Source organism: Mustela erminea, chromosome 16 (genome assembly GCF_009829155.1).
Source record: "Mustela erminea isolate mMusErm1 chromosome 16, mMusErm1.Pri, whole genome shotgun sequence".
NCBI lineage: Eukaryota > Metazoa > Chordata > Mammalia > Carnivora > Mustelidae > Mustela > Mustela erminea.
The window spans coordinates 6,861,400-6,882,553 of record NC_045629.1 but is presented as its reverse complement, the minus strand read 5'-3'; the positions used below and the strand labels follow the sequence as shown (position 1 = coordinate 6,882,553).

Genomic DNA, 21,154 nt, shown 5'->3' with positions numbered 1-21,154 from the left:
GGCCTGTAGGCATTCTCCATACTAAAGGGTTCTATTCAGAAAAATGACCACTCGGGTGTATGTTTGTTTCATTCTGTTGGAGCTGTGGTTTGAGGGCTACAGATTTTACTCCCTTTTGTCCACTAATTTGTGGTCTCAGGCAAGCCACTTACTTCCTCTTTACTCTGTTTCCTCACCCAAACAATGGGTATTGTTTGTGGGAAAACTGCAACACTGTAGTGTACATGACAGCCTTTGTCTGTAGATGGGCAGTGTGCTAGTATTCAATATTAGTATTCCTTGACTCATGCCCCATTCCCTCATATCAAATGTTTTTTACCCTCATGATGCATAGTTACCACACTTATCAGAAGAGCTTTCAATCTTTAGCTGCTGGAAGGAGCAGATTCACAGAATCACGTAAATTCTCTGAAATTTCCGCCTCTTTAAGAAACTTATGAATGACAGCCCTGAATGCCTTTACTGATTAGCTGTGCACTCTGAGAACCCTTGAGAACCATCTCTTAGACAGCTTACTCTTCAGAAGAAGTGGGGGCAGTGGTATATAATGGGACTGTGAGGCAGTTTATTAGGGCCGTGGCAGGTAATGACCACCGCAGTGACACCAGCAGCAGGAGTGACCACTGAGAGGACTGGCATCCAGCGATCAATCAACAAATACCAAGTCCTGGGATGAGTACTTTGAGGGACTGTCTCATTTAGTCGTCAAGACAATTTTGCCAGATAAAGTTCTCAAAACAGAGGTTGTCCCATAATAAGCCCTCTGTGAACACTCCACATGGTTTTGCCTCTTGGTATTCAAGGTCCTCTGTTCCCTTACACCCCTTTTCCCAGCTCAGTCAGGTTCTCATTACTGTAGCCATGAAAATTTCTCTCTCCAGATCCTTCTCAAAGTGCAAGATCCTGTCCAGGTTTTGTCTTCTTTAAAATGTGCCCCCACCTCTTCACTACATGCTGATCCTGCCCTGTCTGGTCCTCTAGTTTACGTTGTAATTTTGACTTCATGGGTTGAAAATCTCCTTGGGTTACAGTCAGTTTGTTGGTTTTCTCAGTCGTCCTCAATGCCCAGTGTATTATTGTATATGGAGCAGGCACTTAAAAATGTGTTGAAATAATGAAATGATGACTATAGGGGAGGAAGCTTGACTATAACCAGAGAGAAGAGAGGGTGTGTGTGTATTGTCAGCATGGGGGACAATTTCAGGTAAGAGCTAAAAATAACTGAAATCAATAAATGGAAAACATGTTTGTATTTAAAGATAGATGGTCATTACCCAGCAAGATTATAGGTTTATTATGCTGTCATAAGGCTAAAAAGGAGCTCCTGACTAAAGAAGCATCATTTAAATTTAAAATAAAAAAGCACTCGGGCAATGCACCTCAACAGCAAGGGATGCTAATAATTCAAGAACGAGCTTTTCTACCTGCACAGTATCTGAGCACAGCAGGCATTTGGGAAGGACAAGAAGATGTGAGACTCTGTGGTTCAAGGTCAATGTTCCCTTGCTAGTGTCTCATTTTTCTTGGAGCAAGTGCCAAGCTTTCCCAGAAAACCTGCGTGGAGACATTGGTTCCTGATAGCTCAGCAGATAACCTTGTGCATGTATGGCTGCCAGTCCAGAAGTCACCTCTTAATTTTCTGTAAAGAGAACTCCAATAGGAAGGTCTTGAATTAAGGTACAATGAGGAACATTCCTTACTCCCAGAGACACCCTCTGACATGTAGCCGGGTGATGACCTTCCTCCTGGCTGCCACCCAGGATTCTTTGGTTGACTTCTCTTCCCAGCCTGCTCCCTGCTTCCCGTCTGGTACACCTTACCATCACTTTTGGGTTTGTAACATTGACAAGTGTAGTGAGGACAGCCCACAGGCTTTGCTCTTTTAGTGCCATATGCTCCTGTGGTGTGTACGCTAAAAAGTGCAGCCACTCGCTGCCAGCCCACCTCCAGCTTCTCCACATGAGCCAAAACTTCCCACCCAGATGGTGCCATTTTATTTGAAATATTGCACATTTTTGTAAAGCAGGATGGATGAAATGGAAAATAATTTCATATCTTAACATAGTAAGAAAGCTCTCCCCTCTCCCTCAGGGTACATGTGACTAAAAGGACTAGCTACTATCTCCTTTTGATTAAATTAACAAAACCAGAGTGCTCAACCAGACGGTCTTATTATCACAGGGTGGAGGTCTTATTATCAAGGATCTGGTCCAATGTAGTACATAAAAGACTGTCAGTAAATATTTGTTGAACTTATAGTTTATTCACTAGTTTAAATCATACCTGTCATTTCTTTCTTTTTGTGTGGTAGGTTTATAAGTATGTGTCTTCCAGAACCCTGGGAGAGGGGCCTTGCCTTGCTGCCCCTTTCAGATCATCCCACGGAGTCCCCACCTTTGCCAACATTAGAAACATCATGTTAGGATGCCTGGGTAGCTCAGACAATTAGGCGTCCACCTTTGGCTTAGATCTTGATCCCAGGATCCTGGGATTGAGTCCCACTTTGGGCTCTTGCTCAACAAGGAGTCTGCTTCTTTCTCTGCTCCCATCTGCTTCTGCTTGTGCGCACTCGCTCTCTCTCTCTGACAAATAAATAAATAAAATCTTGAATAAATAAATAAATAAATAAATAAACAAACACATCACTTTACTCACCTGAGTCTAACTTGCTTCACTAATATTAGGGAGAAGACATAAATCTCCCGGCTAAACTCGAGGAGCAGTTGACATAAGTATCAGATAAAATACATGGAGGTCAAAGCACTGGCCTTGGTGAATTATACAGTGCTGGGGGCATTTAAGAATGTGGAAACTGGCATCCGGCACCCAGGTTTGAGTCTTGCAATGCTGTTTATAACCATATTACTTTGAGAAATGCATGTAACTCCCATGATTCTCTTTGCTTCCTTCATTCTCTCTCTCTCTCTCTCTTTTTATATTTTTTTGCCTCCTTCTCTTTTTTTCCCTTCCTCTGTGTTCACCTGTTTTGTTTCTTAAGTTCCACATATGAGTGAAATCATATGGTATTTGTCTTTCTCTAACTGACTTATTTTGCTTAACATAATACATAATTTCCATCCTTGTTGCTGCAAATGGCAAGATTTCATTCTTCTTGTGGCTAAGTAATATTCCATTGTGTATATATACCACACCTTCATTATTCACTCATCAGTCAGTAGACACTTGGGCTCTTTCCATAATTTGGGCTACTGTTGATAAAGGTGCATATTACATTTTATTATAACTCATATTTCATTTCATCCACATTCTTCCAATATGTTGCAGGCATTATTTTTGCTATTGTCTTTCATATTAAAACTGAACTATGGCTCTAACGAAAACTAGGTTCCTTTTTTTCTTCTTGTGGTGACTGACTGATGGCTTCCACATACATAATAAGGGAGGGAGAGGAGTTAAAGACCATGAAAACTGGACATATTCTTTGGATTAGGAGCATTTCATTAATGATCTCAGGAGCTCTATGAGATAAACATTGTATTTCCCATTTTATAGTCGAGAAACTGAAGCTCCATTTTTAGTGATCTCTCCAAAATCTAACAGAGGGAAAAATAAGGACTGGAACCCAAGTCTACCCAAACAGGGAACTGTCTCATATGCCTAACTTCATAAAGTAAGACGAGAATATCAGGGTCACTAAATATGAGAGCAAAGTCAGAGGCACTCCCCACTATAATTTTTGTTAATATCAGGGATTCTTGGATAGAAAGTAGACAGAATAGGAGGTTGGCTTGTAAGATGCCATTTTCAAACATAAAATTATACCTTAAAGAAGACATTTGAACAGATAGCATTTCAGTCTTGCTCATTGGAAATATTTGTTCTGTGTCAGTAAGTGAATTTCCCTAGTTATCTATGCTTTTATAATACCTATGCTCTGAGCATTGGCCATATACATTTACTCATTATTTATTTATTAGAGAGAGAGAGAAAGATCACAAGTAGGGGAGGGGGTGGGCAGAGGGAGAAGCAGACTCTCAGTTGAGCAGGAAACCTGACATGGACTCGATCCCAAGACCATGAGATAGTGATCTGGGCTAAAGGCAGACACTTAACGGGACTGAGCCACCCAGGTAGTGAAAATTGTAAAGGTGAAACATGACATATTTTAAAATAAGCTTCTCATTCTCCAGATTAAAGCACTGTTTAAATAGCAGAGCATCAGAATGGAAACCCACAGATACTGACTCTGTGCCATGCTTTACCATGCCTTCAGCCCAGCACAGACAAAATATTTTCTAGCAAGAAGGAAAGAGAGGAGGGGAAGATTTGGGGGAGGGTAAGTGGGATGCTAAGAGTGATCCTATATGTCACACATTTTGAGTCAGGTCATCTACTGCCTTTACCTCTGGTATGGCCATTCGGTTTTATTATCTTTATGTGACAGGACACAAAACTCAGAAAAGTCATACACTAAATCCAGACTCTGGATGATCTGACTTCATAGAAGACTACCTTGCCTCCCAGGAGAGCCAAGGTTGTTCTGTCACTACATGTTAAAAGACATTTCTCATGTAGAAATTCATTTATTAAAAGACACCCTAGCAGTGATCAATAAAAACCATTGATATTGATTTTATAAAGAAAGCAGTAATCTTCCATAGGACAGCTCCTTATAAGTGACCCTAAATAACAGTTAAAACCATAACATTAAGAAGGTATGTGGGGCATGACTGAATTAATTATGATAAGGTCTATAAATCTGAGGTGTATAGAAAGTAATTAACATAGATTTCCCCTACATATTCAGAGGCATTTGGCCTCTGAAAACCTGCTGATACTGTTTGGAATGTTTCATGCCCTAGAGATCCCTCAGGGAGCATTCTCTTGGTAAAACAGTCCTCTTAATTCAGTTTTAGTTGAAAGTAGAATTGTTCTAAACTTCATGTTATAATGGAAAGAATAATTTGGCCTTAAAGGCAATGTTTTTGGTCTCTTTTGAAAATTACTGTCCCCTCAGGTGGAAGAAGAAACAACTTATGTGTTTAAAAATCTCTCAAGATGAGAATAAAGAAGAACTGAGTTTCACCTACTGTGCTAGATTACATTTTGTGCTGTGATGTGTATAAGGAAGAACTCAGCCAGCTTTATTTACATAATGCATTTACAATGAAAAACTAATGGCACACTGGCAAACAAAAGTCAAAAAACTTAGCTGTGTTTTAGCCATTGAAATTGAATGTATTTTAAAAATGAAAACCATTTTGAATTTTCAAAAGACGTAATTACAATGATGGATTTCTCAAAATGACCCTGTAGAAAAGTTGAAGAAGCTTTATCTTTTGTTTTACACAGTGAAGAGGAAGAAATAAAAAAGTATAAAAAAATGCTTAAAAGCAAGCAACTCCAGGTAGGAGTCACAAAAAAAGACCAACCTGTATTATGTGCGAGTCTGTCAAAAAGATCTGTTATGTATATTCATCTATGCTATTTTATTTGCACTATATTTTGAACAAACCACCAGAATAAAAGCTAAGTCAAGTCAAAGATTTTTGTCCACTTTTTTCCTATTACCTTTAATGTCTAGAACAGTCCTTTTACATATTAGATGCTCAAAAAATATGTAAGGAATAAGTGAAAGAAAAAAAAATTCAATAGTTCAAAGGTTGTTACAAACACATTTAGATTTGTATTACAAACACACTCATGGATTTGATACACAGTTGAAGAGAAATGCTCTTGTTTCTTGTCTTTTAGATACACAAAGATGAAGACAGCAACCAACATTTATATATTTAACCTGGCGTTGGCAGATGCTTTGGTTACTACAACCATGCCCTTCCAGAGCACGGTCTATCTGATGAATTCGTGGCCATTTGGGGATGTGCTGTGCAAGATAGTCATTTCCATTGACTATTATAACATGTTTACCAGCATATTCACCTTGACCATGATGAGTGTGGACCGATACATTGCTGTGTGCCACCCCGTCAAAGCTTTAGACTTCCGCACCCCCATGAAGGCAAAGATCATTAACATCTGTATTTGGCTCTTATCATCATCTGTTGGCATATCTGCGATAGTCCTTGGAGGGACCAAAGTCAGGGAAGGTAAGAACAGTCATGTTCATCTCATTTTTACAATCCTACTTCTAATTAGACAAACTCTTAGTTTGGAAATGAGTAGGACACATATCTAGGGGAAAAACCAAAAACCAGTGGAAACATAAGGCATAAATCCATGGAAGGTGAGAAACACAACACTTTTATGCTTTCTATGTCTAAACATAGGATGGATAAAGACATTACCCAAACATAGATGCCCAAGCTATCTGCTACTCTGGAAGAGTTTATCGGAATGTGGAGAGGTGGGGATGAAGCAGGGAACCACAGGCATGTGGATTTTTAGAATACAATCTATTGCATGCTGGCAATTGTAAGATACACCTACTTGGTCCTCTTCTTTCTCCTTAAAAAAGGACGCTAAATCATTAGAAACCTATGCTGACTCTTTACGCATTTTCTTTAGGGATTAATCTCCATGTCACCATTATAACTCCTTGATTTGGTTGTAGGACATTCAGAATTGGGTTCACTGATGGATGATAGTACACATGAGCAAAACTTACATTTTGGTTATACTGTTCTTACCCAATGCAAACAGGATACCTGATGTTTTCCCAGTATTACTAGGGTAGTGGTTCTCACCCTGGGCTGCATGTTGGATTCACCTGGGTACTTCAGAAAATACAGATAATCCTTGAATAATGTTGGTGCACCAACCCCAGGCAGTCAAAATTCTTGTATTACCTTTGACTCCCCAAACTTAACTATTGATAGTGTACTGTTGACTCAGAAGCTTTACTGATAACATAAATAGTTGATTAGTACATATTATATTTTATATGTTTGTATGCTGTATTCTTACAATAAAGTAAGCTGGAGAAAATAAAGTGTAATGGAGAAAATCATAAGGTAAAGAAAATTAATTTTTAGTACTGTTCTGTAATTAAAAAGAAAAAACTGCATGTACGTGCACATGTGCAGTTTAAACCCATGCTGTTCAAGGGCTATACTGCTGCCTCGGTCCCACGCCTGGAGGCTCTGGTTTAATTGACCAGAGGCACAGTCTTTGTATCAAGGTATTTTTAAAGATTGACTTACTGATTGATTGATTGATTGATTGATGGGGGGTGGGTATAAGGAGGGGAGAAGGAAACCTAAGTGGGGCTCGATCCCAAGATCCTAGCTGAGACCAAGAGTCAGATGCTTAACATCTGTGCCACCCAGGCACCCCTGGGTGTTAAGATTTTTAAGATGTCCCTAGGGACTCTAATCTGGCCAGGGTGAGGACTACTGTCCCATCAGTTTTACTTTACTAGTAAAAGTAAAGCTATGAAAATATTTTTGGTCTTAGTAGAAATCCACTGGGGAGAGGGGAACGGAACCATCACTTTGGACTTTATAAATGCTGTTTATTGTTGTAGCAGTTCTCTAAAAAGTCTAGTTTATTAGGGAGGCCCATAAGACTTGTAAATACAGATAATTGAATATGTGTAGTAGGGACCTACCAGATCATAGAAAAGGCAGGTGCTAAAATCATAGCTTCTCCAGTATAGTCCACATTTGTAATGAAACACAATCTTTTCCCTCTTAAACTATAAAATGAATTTCCAGCTTAGCTGTGGAAGGTGTTAAGCTATAATATTTGGTAAATTTTAAGATATGCCAAACTTTATCAGAGAAGCATTTTAAAATATGATTAATTATACACAGGATTTTGTTTCTTTGTGTATACAACAAATGGATATATAGTTGCAAGGAATGCTTTAGCCTAGGGTGTTGATGTTTCATAACTGGATTCAAAAGGAGAGGCTGCATATACCCCATGAGGACTAGAAGAATGGGCCAAGTGATAAAAGACGGTTGCAGTTTTCCCTAGGCAACTGAGGAACTGATTTTGATATTTCATGACATACTTGCAGACTTAGCCACTGGACTCCTCTAATCATTGTCAGAAAAATGACATCCTAGAAGCAATGGATTTCAATTCAGTTTTTGAAAGACGAAATGAAGATAAATGTAGGTTTTCCAGGAAGAAGTTGCTGTAGATGAATGTGTGCAGATGCCATGGAAGAAAGGATCCACCGGTGTTGGGAGATTAATTTGTACAGCAAACAGAGGGGAAAATGGGAAAAATTAAAGTAGTTTTGTAGAGAGCTCATTTCTTTCTTTGTTTCTTCTTCTTTTTTTAATTATAAGAAGATGATTCTTTAAACAATTTTCTAAAGCAGATTTTGAGTATGTGATGAAAGATTGTCTCTGAACCATCTAGTACATTCATTTTTGAGTGCTGAATGACACTCCTTGTCAAGACTGTTGGGTGACCAAGAGGAGTATTTTAGACAATCTCTGCGCCCTGAATCAGAACTGAATGACATTGGTAGTTTATACTGTCATGTTTGTGGAGAATGCTTACTGAAGGAAATCAGGCATCAACTACCTTAGAACACGTCCACCTTGATGAGAAATTTCAGTTAATGCTTCTGAGTTTCTTTCTGGTTTCTTTTTGGTTAAGACCACAGATTCTGGAAGCAAAGTGCCTGGGATTGAATCCTGATTTCATCATTTATGGACACTATCCTTTTGGAGACATTACTTAGATTTCTGTCCCTCAATGTCCTTATCTGCATAATAGGGGTAAATAATAGTGTCTACCTCCTAGGGTGTTTTCCAGATCTAATGAGTCAGTGCATGGAAAGTTAAGAAGCAGGGACATGTCTAGTAAGCCATTGATAAATGTTAACTAGCATCTTTATCTGACATAGTGATTTTAACTGGTCCTGCCTTATTGCTTATGTTTATTAACATCTGTAGGGTATTCGTTCAATATGAGGGCTCTTGCGTGCAGCAAGAATTTCACTTGATGGGTATATGATGTTAAATATAACATTTTACACAGTATACATGTGTGTACTATTTATTTTGGGAATTCATAGTCTGTTTATTACCACTACTATAATTACTAAGTTATGGTAATGACTACAAACAGAAACAGAATTATTCTTAACAAAAAGAATAGACACAAGGCAAGCTTTAGTTTAGATATTAGAACTAAATCCATAATTATGACAGCCTTGAGACATTGGAACATGTGCTAGAGAAAGCTACAGCCTTTTAATATTACTATAAAGAGAAAAGAAACTTTAGAAAACCACTTTATGAACATAGACGAGCAAAAAGTAGTGCATATTTCATGTGAACAACCAGTGAGTTAGAGATAAATATACACCATCACCCCATCAAGACCACAGACATGTCACCTCCTAAAGTTTCTTTCTGCCTTGTTTATTATTTTTCTTATGTGATAAGAAAATTTAGCATAAGATCTATCCTCTTAGCAAATGTTGAGTATGCTATACAATATCATTAGCTATAAAATCTATCTGCATAGTAGATCTACAGAACTTTTTTTTAAAAGATTTTACTTATTTATTTGACAGAGAGAGAGAGATCACAAGTAGGTAGAGAGGCAGGCGAGGGCGGGGGTAGCAGACTCCCTGCTGAGCAGAGAGCCCAATGGGAGACTCGATCCCAGGACCCTGCTGAAGGCAGAGGCTTAACCCACTGAGCCACCCAGGGGCCCCTCTATAGAACTTTTTTACTTGCTTAACGGTAACCTTTGGCCATTGCCTCCCATCCCTCCTGCCCCAAGGTCCTGGAGACCACAGTTCTACTCCTGCTTCTATGAAATTCCACATATAAGGGAGATCATATAGTTTTTGTCTTTCTGTGTCTGGCTTATTTCATTTAGCATAATGTTCACCAGATCTATCCATGTGGCCACAAATGGCAGGATTTCTTTCATTTTAATAACTGAATAATATTCCATTGTGTATGTGTATATATACATCATATACCACATTTTCTTTATCCATTCATCCATTGGTGCACAGTCCCCCCCTGCCAATATCTTGGCTATTGTAAATAATGCTGAAGTGAACATGGGAGTACAGATATCTTTTAGATATTGATTTCATTTCCTTTGGACATATACCAAGTGGAACTACTGGATTATATGATAGCTCTATTTTTAACTTTTTGAGGAACCGCCATACTGTTTGCCAGAGTGGCTGTACCAGTTTGCGTTCCCACCAATGGAGCTTCCCTTTTCTCCATATCCCTGCCGACACTTACCTTTTTTTAGATATTTGACAATAGCCACAGTAAGAAGTAAGAAGTGATATCTCATTGTGATTTTATTGGCACTTCTCTGATGATTGGTGATGTTGAGCACCTTTTTATAATCCTGTTGGCAGTTTGTAAGTCTTCTTTGGAGAAATGTCTATTTAGGTTCTTTGCCCATTTTAAATCAGGTTATTTGCTTTCCTGCTATTGAGTTGTATGATTTCCTTGTATATTTTATTTATTTATTTATTTATTAAGATTTTATTTATTTATTTGACAGACAGAGATGACAAGTAGGCAGAGAGGCAGGCAGAGAGAGGAAGAAGCAGGCTCCCTGCTGAGCAGAGAGCCAGACGTGAGGCTCGATCCCAGAACCCTGGGATCATGACCTGAGCTGAAGGCAGAGGCTTTAACCCACTGAGCTACCCAGGTGCCCCATGATTTCCTTATATATTTTAGATATTAACCCCTTATCAGATACATGATGTGCAAATATTTTCTTCCATTTTGTAGGTTGCCTTTTCATTTTGTTGTTTCCTTTGCTATGCAGGAGGGGTTTTTTGTTTGTTTGTTTGTTTTGGGTTTTTGGTTTTTGTTTGTTTTTAGTTTGAATTAGTTTGATGTAATCTCACTTGTTTATTTTTGGTTCATTTCTTGTACTTTTGGTGTCATAAAAAAAAAAAAAAACATTGCCAAGACCAGTATCAAGAAGCTTTTCCTTTATGTTATCTTCTAGAAGTTTTGTGGTTTTATTTACATTGTCTTTAATCCATTTTGAGTTGATTTTTATGTATGGTGTAAGATAAGTGTCCATTCTTTTCATTCTTTTGCATGTGGATATCCCATTTCCCCAGCACCATTTATTGAAGAGCCTATCCTTTCCCCATTCTATTTGTGGCATCCTTATTGAAGATTACTTAATTGTATATGTGTGGGTTTATTTCTGGGCTCTCTATTCTCCATTCCATTGGAATATGTGTCTGTTTTCTATGCCAGCACCAGACTGTTTTGATTATTATAGCTTTGTAATATAATTCGAAATCAGGAATTGTGATTTCTAGCTTTGTTCTTGTTCAAGATTCCTTTGACAATTCAGCATCTTTTGTGGTTCCATATGAGTTTGAGGATTATTTTTTCATTTTGTTTTGTTTTGTTTTGAGAGAGAAAGAATGACTGAGTGCAGTGTGGGGAGAAGCAGAGGGAGAGGGAGAGAGAATCTTACCCAGGTCCATGCTCAGCCTTACACATGGGGCTCAATCTCACAATGTTGAGATCATGACTTGAATCTAAATCAAGAATTGTACACTTAACTGACTGAGCAACACAGGTGCCCCTGAGGATTATTTTATTCTGTTGCCTTGAAAAGTGCTTTTGGTTTTTGATAGAGGTTGTACTGAATTTTTAGATTGTTTTGTGTGTATAGAGATTTTAATAATGTTAATTCTTTTGATCCATGAACATAGGATATCTTTCCATTTATTTGTATCTTCTTAAATTTCTTTCATCAACGTTTTATAGTTGTCAGTATACAGATATATTAGGTTTATTTGCAGATTAACATAAATGTCATTATTTTATTTCTTTTTAAGATAGTTTATTGTTAGTGTATAGAAATGCAACCAGTGAACCATGAGAGACTATGGACTCTGAAAAACAATCTGAGGGGTTTGAAGTGGCGGGGGGCGGGGTGGCAGGTTGGGGTACCAGGTGGTGGGTATTATAGAGGGCACGGATTGCATGGAGTACTGGGTGTGGTGCAAAAACTAATGAATACTGTTATGCTGAAAATAAAAAATAAATTAAAAAAAAAGAAATCAACCAGTTTTTGTTGATTTTGAATTCTGCAACTTTATTGAATTAGTTTTTTCTAATAGTGTTTTAATGGAGCCTTTGGGGTTTTCTATATGTAAGATTGTGTCAACTCCAAACAAATTTTATATTTTTCTTTCTGATTTGGATGCCTTTTATTTATTTTCTTGCCTAAGTGCTATGGCTAGGATTTCCAGTACTATGTTGAATAAAAGTGGTGAGAATGAGCATCTTTGCTTTGTTCCTGAGCTTAAAGGAAAAGCTTTCAATCTTTCACCATTGAGTAGGATGTAGCTATGGGCTTGTCATATATGGCCTTATTATTTTGATGTTACATTTCTTCTATACTTACTATGTTGAGATATTTAATCATGAATAAATGTTGAACTTTTGTCAAATATTTTTCTGCATCTATTGTGATGATCTTTTTATTTATTTATTTTTTTAAGATTTTATTTATTTGACAGACAGAGATCACAAGCAGGCAGATAGGCAGGCAGAGAGAGGAGGAAGCATGCTCCCTGCTGAGCAGAGAGCCCAATGCGGGGCTCGATCCCAGGACCCTGAGATTATGATCTGAGCCAAAGGCAGAGGCTTAACCCACTGAATCACCCTGGCACCCCGATCTTTTGATTTTTAATTTTTCATTCTATTAATGTGGTGTATCACATTATTTGACTTGTATATGTTAAGCCATACTTGCCTTCCAGGGATAAATCCCACTTGATTATAATATATGATTCTTTTCTTGTGCTGTTGAATTTGGTTTGCTAGTGTTTTGTAGGACTTTTGCATCATGTTCATCAGAGATATCGTGGTGTCCTTGTCTGGTTTTGGTATCAAGTTAATGCTAGCCTTATAAAATGAGTTTGGCAGTAACTTTCTTCTTCAACTTTTGAAAAAGTTTGAAATGTATTGGTATCCTTTTTAAATGCTTGATAGAACTCACAAGTGAAACCATCTGGCACTTGGTTTTCCTTTGTTGGGAGGTTTTTGATGTGGTCTCAATCTATTTGTTATTGGTCTGTCAGATTTTCTGTTTCTTTATGATTCAGTTTTGTAGGTTGTATGTTTCTGGGATTTACCCATTTTTTTCTAGGTTATGCAATTTGTTGACATGTAATTGTTTATAGTAGTCTTTTATGATCCTTTGTATTTCTGTGTTATCTCTTGTAATGTCTTTTTTTTGATGTAGTCTTCTCTCCTTTTTTCCTGGGCTAAGGGTTTGACTTTTTTTATCTTCAAAAAAACTGTTTTTTTTTTTTCCCCCTACTGTTTTCTGGTCTCTATTTCATTTATTTCTGCTCTTTTCTTTATTTCCTTCCTTCTACTAACTTTGGGCTTTATTCATTCTTCTTTTTCTAGTTCCTTAATATGTAAAGCTATGTTATTTATTTCTTAATGTAGGTGGTTATCACTATAAACTTCCTTCTAAGAACAACTTTTACTACATCCCATAGTTTTAGTATATTGTATTTCTATTTATTCATCTCAAGCATTTTAAAATTTTTCATTGATTTCTTCTTTGACCCTTAGTTGTTCAGGAGTGTATAATTTAATTTCTACAGATTTGTGAATTTTCCAATTTTCTTCCTATTTAATGTCTATTTTCATGTGGTCAGAAAAGATACTTGATATGATTTCAGTCTTCTTAAACTTGTTAAGGCTTGACTTATGGCATAATGTATGTTCTATACTGGAGAATATTTCTTGTGCACTTAAGAATAATGTGTATTCTGTTTCTTGTTAATGGAATGTTTTGTATATGTTTGTGAAGTCCATTTTATTTTTTAATGTATTATTTATTTTTTAAATGATTTTATTTATTTGTTTATTTATTTACTTATTTATTTTGGTGGGGGGGAGCAGAAGGAGAGGGAAAGGGAGGAGAAAAGAATCTTATGCAGACTCCACGGTGAGCCCCACCCAGAGCTCAATTTCATGACCCCTGTAATTGTGACCTGAGCCAAAACCAAAAGACAGACAGACACGTTATCAACTGAGCCATCCAGGCCTCGCCCACCACCCCATTTAATTTATAGTGTTGCTCAAGTCTACTGTTTCCTAATTGATTTTATATCTAAATGATCTATCCATTGTTGAAAGTGGGATATAGAAGTGCCCTATTTTGGGTGTTATATATAAACAATTACTTTTGGAGCACTACATTAAAAACTAATGATGTATTTTATGGTGACTAACATAACACGATAAAAAAATAGTGCCCTATTATTGCTATCTCTGTCTCCTTTCGGTTCTGTTAATATATGCTTCATATATCTAGCTACTCCAATGTTGGATGCATATATACTTAAAATTGTTGCATCCTTTTGATAACTTGGTTCTTTTATCATCGTATAGTGACTTTGTTCCCTCTTATGACAGATTCTAAGTTGAAGCCAGTTTTGTCTGATGTATGAATAACTACTTTTGGGGGCGCCTGGGTGGCTCACTGGGTTAAGCCTCTGCTTTCAGTTCAGGTCATGGTCTCATGGTCCCAGGGTCCTGGGATTGAGCCCCGCATCGGGCTCTCTGCTCAGCAGGGTGTCTGCTTCCCCCTATCTCTCTGCCTGCCTCTCTGCCTACTTGTGATCTGTCTGTCAAATAAATAAATAAAATCTTAAAAAAAAAAAGAATAGATACTTCTGCTCTCTTTTGGTTTCCATTTGCATGGAATATCTATTTCTATCCTTCAGTTTCAACCTATGTGTGTCATTAAAGCAAAATATACATTTTTTTTTCCTGAAAGAGAATATTTAATAAAAAGTGGTGCATGTGGGCTTAAATTTCCTTGATGATTGCCTCAGTATTCTCCTTTATCTTTGTTGGTATAAGCTTAGTTTCACTGACATTTCTGGAGGATATTTCTAACTCTATCACTGAATGTTTTCCAAAGCCTTATAAAAGTAGTGGTCGTTGATTATTTTACCCATTTACCAAATATTTATTGAGCTCCTACAACATGCAGGACAATTTCTTTAAGAGGAAGCTGATTAAACATCAGCTCTTAGGTTGCCTTACTTATCTCAGCAGATTGCTCTTCCATAATAACTACTGTAATCAGTCCCCATTTTCAAGGGTTTCCCTGTGGTATTCATTTATTCACTTATTTAACAATTTGTACTCCTTAAGCACCTTATGTTCTTAGTTGAAGATTTGTATTCCTTAAGCATCCTATGTTCTTTCTACCCTATGTGGCAAGGATTATATATTGAGGACAGCAGGCTGGTTATCCACCCTAAGGTAGTATGCATTCTGGATGGAGAGAAAAATACCAGGAAAGGTAACATATTATTACTGAAGAGATTCTTTCTAGCCTCTGTCATTATATAATGATTAAAAAAATAATTTGATTATAATATATAGAGAGAATATAAGTTGCAAGGGACAGAACTATTCAAATGGATCAGACTCTGTATAAATGTCTCTTATGTGACATTTAAACTGAAGCCAACCTCAAGAAAGAGACAATGTTGGTATACACAAAAGCTAAGCATGGAAAGGACAAAACAAAACCAAACATGTTCCCTACTTCAAGGAGACTAGTTTCAATAGGCAAGTCAAATCCACTCTGGTCTATTTTTAAAATTCAGATTTTTGCAAAGTACACCTGTCAAAAGTTGCTTAATAAATACTTTTTTAATAATAGTGATGGTTTTTTAAAAAATGACTTTAACTATTAGTATTCCCATGAACACTAAAAGCACAAATTTTAAAAGATGCTTGTTTGTTTCTAATAGTCTTCATAGTAATAATACTTAAACAATGATTTTTTTCCAGAGAATCAAAAATTACAGGTTATTCTGGAAGTTTGCATTTACTAATGAAAGGTTTTATCTAATTTAGTTGATAAAAGATAAATTTCTGAGATAGTCATCTTAATTGGGCAAAATGATTATATTCTTTGTATTGTAAGTATGTCTAATTGAAATTCTAAGATGGTACATTTTGTTTTTACTTAGAGATATTTGATTAAGATCATGTTAAAATGTTTTAGAAAATACAAATAGAGATGTTTCACTACTTAAAAGTATTCTTGTTCTATTTTTGAAGTAATTTTTCTCAATGTCAGAAGAATATATCATTATAAAAATTTTTATCTTATTGCCCATGATTACTTTATCAGTAAGGAAGGATCAGATCACAACAAAGAATTTTTCCTGCTCTGTGCTCAATGATTTCTCAGAGGGAAGAGGAAAAAAATGTGGGCTGGCTCATTCTTGAGAAAGAAGGGAGCCCCAGAGGGGGTGAGCAGGCCCCCCAAGAAAGTATCCAAAAGTGCTTATTCCTGGATCTCTGTTTTTTCTGGTCTCTGCTCTTTCCACTATGAAGGGCACTCTGAAGAAATACTATCCAGCAAAGAGAAGCAGAGCAAATAACACAATTTTCCAATCGATCAAATAAAATATTTGTTTTATCTGCTACGTAGTGTTGATAAAAATGAAAAATATGTCTCACTTATGAATTTCCTTCATGATGGTGTTAATGAAGATGATTTTCTTCCCTCTTTTTCTCCCTTTCCTTGTTCTTTTTTTTTTCTTTTCTTCCTCCTCCTCTTCCTTCCCCCCAAATTTACTCATGTTTCAACAACCCCTTAATCAATTGATTCCTTTAAGTCACAATTCCTGCATCATATTTAGACACAATTTGTATAAATTTTTACTGGCCCACATAATGTTTTTTTGTAAATCACTCGATGTTTTCATACAGGTTGGCTTTTGCTAAATTGAATGGCTATATTTGAAACATTTACTCCTTTATTACAAACAGATACTAGCTTTTATTGTCACAGCCTTAGATCTGGGAGAATTGTTAATGATTGGAATCGCAAGTAAGGGCTTATGCTATAAATTACCAGTTTAGTTCTTCTGAAAGTCATTCACATAAAGCTGGTTTCCACAACTACATAGTTCCTATCACTAGCTAGTAATATGTATTTCATAGCATTGCATATGTTAACAATAAATGGTGACTTTCCGGCTTCATTGATCAAAGCATGGATAGGATGGTTAATATACATAGCATTCATTCCTAATTTGTGATCTACATTAGGTAATATCATCTCACCATAATTGGATCTTGGTACCCAGACATATTAAAACTCACTTTTAGAATGCTTTGCAGCCACAGTAATAAGAAAAGATTTTCTTTTTGTGCTTCTGTTTGTTTTGTTCACCTTGTCCAGATGTGGATGTCATTGAGTGCTCCTTGCAGTTCCCAGATGATGATTACTCCTGGTGGGACCTCTTCATGAAGATCTGTGTCTTCGTCTTTGCCTTTGTGATCCCTGTCATCATCATTATCATCTGCTACACCCTGATGATCCTGCGCTTGAAGAGTGTCCGACTCCTTTCTGGCTCCAGAGAGAAAGATCGCAACCTCCGTCGGATCACCAGGCTGGTTCTGGTGGTGGTGGCGGTCTTTATCATCTGTTGGACCCCCATTCACATTTTCATCCTTGTGGAGGCTCTGGGGAATGCTTCTCACAGCACGGCTGCCCTTTCCAGCTATTATTTCTGCATTGCCTTAGGTTATACTAACAGCAGTCTGAACCCCATTCTCTATGCCTTTCTTGATGAAAACTTCAAGCGGTGTTTCAGAGACTTCTGCTTTCCAATTAAGATGAGGATGGAGCGACAAAGCACTAGTAGGGTCAGAAATACAGTTCAGGATCCTACTTATATGAGGGATGTTGATGGAATAAATAAACCAGTATGACTAGTCGTGGAGATGTCTTCTTACAGTTCTTCAGGAAGAGAAGAGTTTAATGATCTCGGGTTAACTCAGATTAGTACTGAAGTCTGAGATGGAAAGGTAGAATTTTTAATAAACTTTTAGAAATCTCATGGTCTGAAGTTGTAAGATGCAGGCTGGGTTAGCCACTCAGGTCTGTGGAAGTATCAAAGCTGTAGGGATTTGAGGAAGCAAATTCAGCCCCTTTATAAGGCAAGGAAGCAAGACTGACTCTCAGTTCCCTTGATGAACAAAGAAATAAGTCTTTTTCTTCTGGTTACCTAGATTTAGTCCAGGACCCATCTGCCTTGGCCTTTCTGTGCAGTGTGGTTTCAAAAGCTCTGTTTAGAAAAAAGGATAAGGAAAAATTATTGGTTTCAGAGCTTAGTGGATGACCTATCCAGATGCTTTACATTGACAACAACAACCTGAAAAAAAAAAGAGAACCATTGCCAGGACATGTGCCTAGCTCACTTTATGCTATGTGGACACACATTTCATGTGGCTGTGTAGTGATGACTCTGGCTTAAGTATGACTTGGACCCACACCTGAGGTGTCTGATGTTTATGTATAATAAGAAATTATCTTGATATTTATGAAGTTATTTAAACATGCAAAAGGTGATTTCCAACATAGTTTAATTTCTTAAAAGGCACGGTTCGTTTCGCAGCATGCTATTCAGATAAATAATTTCATGATAAAGCATGTCCTGATGTCAAGAAATACAAAGTGGTTTAAATACCACTGAAGTATATATATTGCATCTGTAATTAATAGTATACATGCTAATAAGGGCTGGGCTTGCCCCCCAGTCAGGCACTTTCCTGAGGACACACTCACAATATCCCCTGAGTTATTAACAAATGATGTGGAGACATTTTGTGGCAACAGGAGCTTCACTCTGGGAATTGGTCAGACGCCATCTTTGACTCCGTCTTTTTCAGACCCTTGAGCACCATGTAGGCAATTCAGTTGTGCTTATAACTCATGTGTTAAACAACCAAAAAATATTTTACTCATTCCCAGGTTGTTGACTTGACAGAATCCAATTTATATGCAACATCTCTTCATGAATATATAGCTTTACCAAAAGTTCTTTATCTGTGGAGGGAGGGCATTTTTCTCATGTTAATCTTGGGCTAGGATTTTGTGGTTTTTGGCAGGAAGCAGAAATATTTCTAATTGCGGGCTGAACAAGGACATTATGTCACCTGTGGTGCTTGGCCATACCTTGCACTGTGTTCTTTGAAGAGCATACCAGCTGAGGATAATGCTATGAGAGCACATTTAGGATAATTTTGCTAAAACTTCCAGATGATATATTAATTCCCTCATCTTTCCCCTGAAAGTTATGATTTCAAAGGTAATGGCTTTTTCTGTAATTTGCCTGGGGAGAAGAAAGGGATAATTTAGAAATAACCCCTGTCTCTTCTCTTCCTTAATCTTATATGTTATTAGGGCAGCACCTCCTGGAATTTAATGGGAAAATCAAATTTATGGTCCTACATACTTACAGACATTATTACATCTATAATTTCTGTTCACTGTGTACTTTCTGTCTTGTGTATATACTCCTTTTGGAAGCAAACCTTGCACTGAAGGCTTTATATGTGGCTATTGATGATACTTGTCTATATCCCAGATTTTCATGGCATCCGACAGATGACTTAAGGCCAAAAGGCAAAGTTCTTCCAAATGAACCCACAGTGCTCTTTGAACATTTCTTAAATTTCACTGATTTTCTTTCATGTCCTTGTATTCTTACAACTAAATGTAGATAGGGATGGCTTAAATATTTGTTGGCATTTACCCCATGGTTAAAAATTTTGGCTACCATATAGAAGGGATATTTATGCAGAAAGCAATTTCAGGAACAAGCCCTACTGATGGGAGAAATATACAAATCTGTTTATGGGAATAGTAAGACGCAGGGGATTTTCTTGAAGGATTCTTACACAGTGCAAAAATATACATTCATAGAATAAAATTATAGTAATTATAGTAATGGTTTCTCTTTCGCTTAGCACCCCTCATGCCCTTATGGCATCTGTGGCCATTATTAGAGTCTGAACTTTAACCAGATTATCCTGCATGTCTTTATATCTAAGTTTGCAGCCCATGGAGAGAGAAAAGTAGCTCTGAGTGCCCATGAGAAATGTTCTAAGTTCTCTATTATTGTGGGGCACCAATTTTCCCAAACTGGAAGAAGAAAGAAAGGCTTTGTCATTTTAGGGCACCATTTTAAAGAATGAAAAAGTGAGTCATCCATGTTAAAGAAAATACCATTTACACAAAAATATTCATTTGTCAAAAGTGTGTATGTGGGCATGCATGTGCAAGTGAGTGTATATGTCTGTGTGTGTGCTCATGTGATCATGTGAGCACACATATGTGAAAGTGTCAATATTGTCTTTCTGTGTGTGCATGGTGGGTGTGCATGGCTGCATGTGTGGATATATGCATGTGATTGTGTAAGTATGCACATGTGTGTGTACATGTTTGTGCGTGTAAGTATTCATGAGTATATGTGTTTTTGTGTATGTGATTTTGTGTGCATGCATGTGTGTGAGTGCGTGTGTGTATATATGTGATTGTGTGTTCACATGCATGCATGTGTATGTGAGATAATGTATGTTTATGTTCCATGTTTTGATATTCCTGCTTTCTCATCACAACAAGGAGGATACATACAGACCAGAACTGTGTGTATGAAACCTCAAGATCAACTCTACCTAAATTCCATCTTCCCACCCTGGTGACTTCTGGAAGATAAGATCTATTGAGGGGTCATAAAAAGATACAGAGAAATGAAACAACCATGCAGGAGGCAGCAATGAGGATGAAAACCCATAATTCTAGCTGGGGGAGACTGGCATTAATGTCTCAGAAATACTCCTAAGAATCTAAAAGCATCCCCTATGCAGAGAGCTTAAGTCAAACCTCAAAGCATAATGCTACAAAAGAACACAGTTTGGAAAGTTAATTTTTAAAAAATCAAAGAACATTCACATAAATCCTAAGAAAGTGGTTTCATTCTATGATGTGTTGCTGAGAAATACAGGTTCTTAAATCTGTAGAACCACTATTGGATAATTTATAGAAGTTTTATCTAGTATTGGGACAGAATAAGATGAATAACTAGAATATACTTCATTGGTATTCCTTACTAGCTCGCTCTAAAATTAGACTTTTTTAAGGACAGAACTATGACAATTATATGTCCATTCAATGAGATTTATTTTTTAAACAAGAACTGTTTCGAAGTTTCAGCATAAATATGAATATCCCATCCCAAAAGGGCATAAACCTGTTTGCTCTGAGGCAGTTTTCTTTCCTGAAACAAAAGTATAATCACATATTCTTTATTGTATATATTTATATCTTGTAATTTTGGAAGGTGATAATTACACATTGTATATAAGATTGTGTGTCTTGCAATAAAATAAAAATTGTGCCTGCTCAAAAC

General features: G+C 37.0%; 1 protein-coding gene across 1 annotated transcript in view; it reads left to right on the top strand.

The window, feature by feature from the left end:
- OPRK1 (opioid receptor kappa 1) overlaps positions 1–21,148 on the top strand; it is a 30,844-nt gene extending 9,696 nt beyond the window's left edge. Inside the window, exons 3-4 of the mRNA XM_032316697.1 lie at positions 5,716–6,068; positions 17,140–21,148. Of these exons, the coding sequence (XP_032172588.1) occupies positions 5,716–6,068; positions 17,140–17,672 (886 nt within the window). The 3' untranslated portion in view covers positions 17,673–21,148. The remainder of the gene's footprint in view (positions 1–5,715; positions 6,069–17,139) is intronic.
- The last annotated feature ends 6 nt before the right edge of the window (positions 21,149–21,154 follow it).